Consider the following 1997-nt stretch of genomic DNA (forward strand, 5'->3'; position numbering starts at 1 on the left):
GGAAGATTTCATTGACGATGTTGATAGTTATCGTGTCAATATCGATATCTTCTCACGCTTTGTGGCTTCATTGTTGGATGTTGGGATAGGCAACTACCTGATGATGAAGTTGACCAAGACGTTCTTCCCATCAGAGTATCTAGGCGGCCTTAAGGATGTCGCAGACTACTTCATCCCTTTCAGAGGTTTGTCCTTGGCCTTGGACTTGCAGCAATTCATCACCCTTCGAGAGGAGGTGACTCGATATCTGCTTATAGGCGGCTTAAAGAGTATGTCATTGTCCGCTCATTACCTATGCATAGAGCACGTTGCAGATTTCCTCCTTAGAGTCCATCTAATAGTTCCCACTCCGGCCGACATAGCATGGTATACCGAGTTTCGCAACTACATCTTCCTGCAGATTCTGACACAGCATATCCTTCTGAACCTAGAGCTTGTGTCAATATCTTAGGAATCCAATAGTGACTCTGGCCACGAGTGGATGGGAGATTATGACTTAGAATTTCTCATGGATGAGGATGAGGATGAGGAAGACAACTGAAAGACTACCACCTTGCTACTAAGATCTGTCACGCTACTACTTAAAATCTATAGGTTCCAACCCTTTTTATGCATTGTATAAAGATACTGATATATATAATATAACGAATCTTTTTCTTATTTACAACATATCTTATGATTTACTTCTTTTCCTTACAATGCATGAAGAAACATAATTAAATAAATAAGGCACACTAAAATACATTATTTATATTGGGGACACTAAGCTTTAATAGAAAGGTTTAAGATGAAACCCGTTAACCGAGATTTCGAGAGATTCCCCTTGCATATTCTCGAAGTCAAATGCATTAAACCCCTTACAATTCATGATGCGAAAGGGTCCCTCCCATAAACCATCAAACTTAGCATGCTGACCTAGCCTGGCTACCCTCTCATTATATTTTAAAACAAGATCTCCCGGTCTGAGCTCCGAGTCAGAACTCTTCTTGTTATCAAACCACCTCTTGATGGTTTGTTGGTGGTTCTGAAGAGATTTGAATGCCACTTCCCTTGCTTCTTCTAGCTCCATAAGCTCTGCCAACCTTACCTCCATGGGCTCATTTTTGGCCACCTCAATGGACTTGAGGAGTTGCAAAGCGAGGATATCCAAAGATACGGGAAATAAGGCATCTTTGCCATAGACAAGCTTGTATGGAGAGTTCTTTAAAATATTCTTAGGCATGATACAGTCCGCCCATAACGCGCTTCTCAAGTGGTGATGCCACTCCCTTTTGTGTTCAAACCCCATTCTTTTAATGATTCTTATGAGGTTCTTATTGGTAGATTCGGCTAGGCCATTTCCTTGAGGTTAATAACTTGAGGAAGTCTTCACATATATACCCTAGCAGAGAGAAAATTGGGTTACATGGGAGCCCATTAATGCACGTGCATTATCTGATATTATGGTCTTTGGCGGACCATATCAGCATACTAGCTCCTCCAAAAATACTAGTATTTTTGTTTCTGATGAATTTCTTAGGGGTACAGCCTCAGACCATCTGGTGAAGTAGTCAGTGGCAGTAAGGATCCACTTGTGTTTGGCTGATCTAGGCAAATTAATCATCCCTATGAAACCCAAACCCCATTGAGCAAAGGGTTCCTCCACCATTATTGGCCTAAGTGGCATTGTTACCTTCTTGTGCCTACCACTGACCCCCTGAAAGGCCATGATGGAATTTATGTAATATTTTACGAGCTTGGTCTTGGTCTATGCAATGGAGTAGAATCCTGTCAAAATTCCTTTTAAATTGCACTCCTCTAACAAGGCGGAAGCCGCTATTCTGCATCTTGTAGAGTATCCTCTTTTCAGGAGAGATGTCAGTTGGGAAGATTCCAGTCTCCATGAAGTGTTTTCAACTCTCAATACAACCTATTTTCATTCGCTCAAAGGCAAACATCACACCCTCCTCTGCAGTATTCTTGACTTCTTGAGGGTCAGACTCTTGAGCTATATATTC

The 1997-nt window shown here is 41.6% G+C and overlaps 1 protein-coding gene across 1 annotated transcript; it reads right to left on the reverse strand.

The window, feature by feature from the left end:
* Window positions 1–769: 769 nt before the first annotated feature.
* On the reverse strand, window positions 770–1288 carry LOC131070876 (uncharacterized). The gene has a single exon (XM_058006537.2). The coding sequence runs from the start codon at window positions 1286–1288 to the stop codon at window positions 770–772; it is 519 nt and encodes a 172-aa protein (XP_057862520.2).
* Window positions 1289–1997: the final 709 nt, after the last annotated feature.

Source organism: Cryptomeria japonica, chromosome 1, assembly GCF_030272615.1.
Source record: "Cryptomeria japonica chromosome 1, Sugi_1.0, whole genome shotgun sequence".
In the NCBI taxonomy this organism is placed as follows: domain Eukaryota; kingdom Viridiplantae; phylum Streptophyta; class Pinopsida; order Cupressales; family Cupressaceae; genus Cryptomeria; species Cryptomeria japonica.

What these genes read in the sequence shown, in the direction of transcription:
- LOC131070876 (XM_058006537.2), bottom strand. Translation starts at nt 1,288, where the DNA reads ATGGGGTTTGAACACAAAAGGGAGTGGCATCACCACTTGAGAAGCGCG.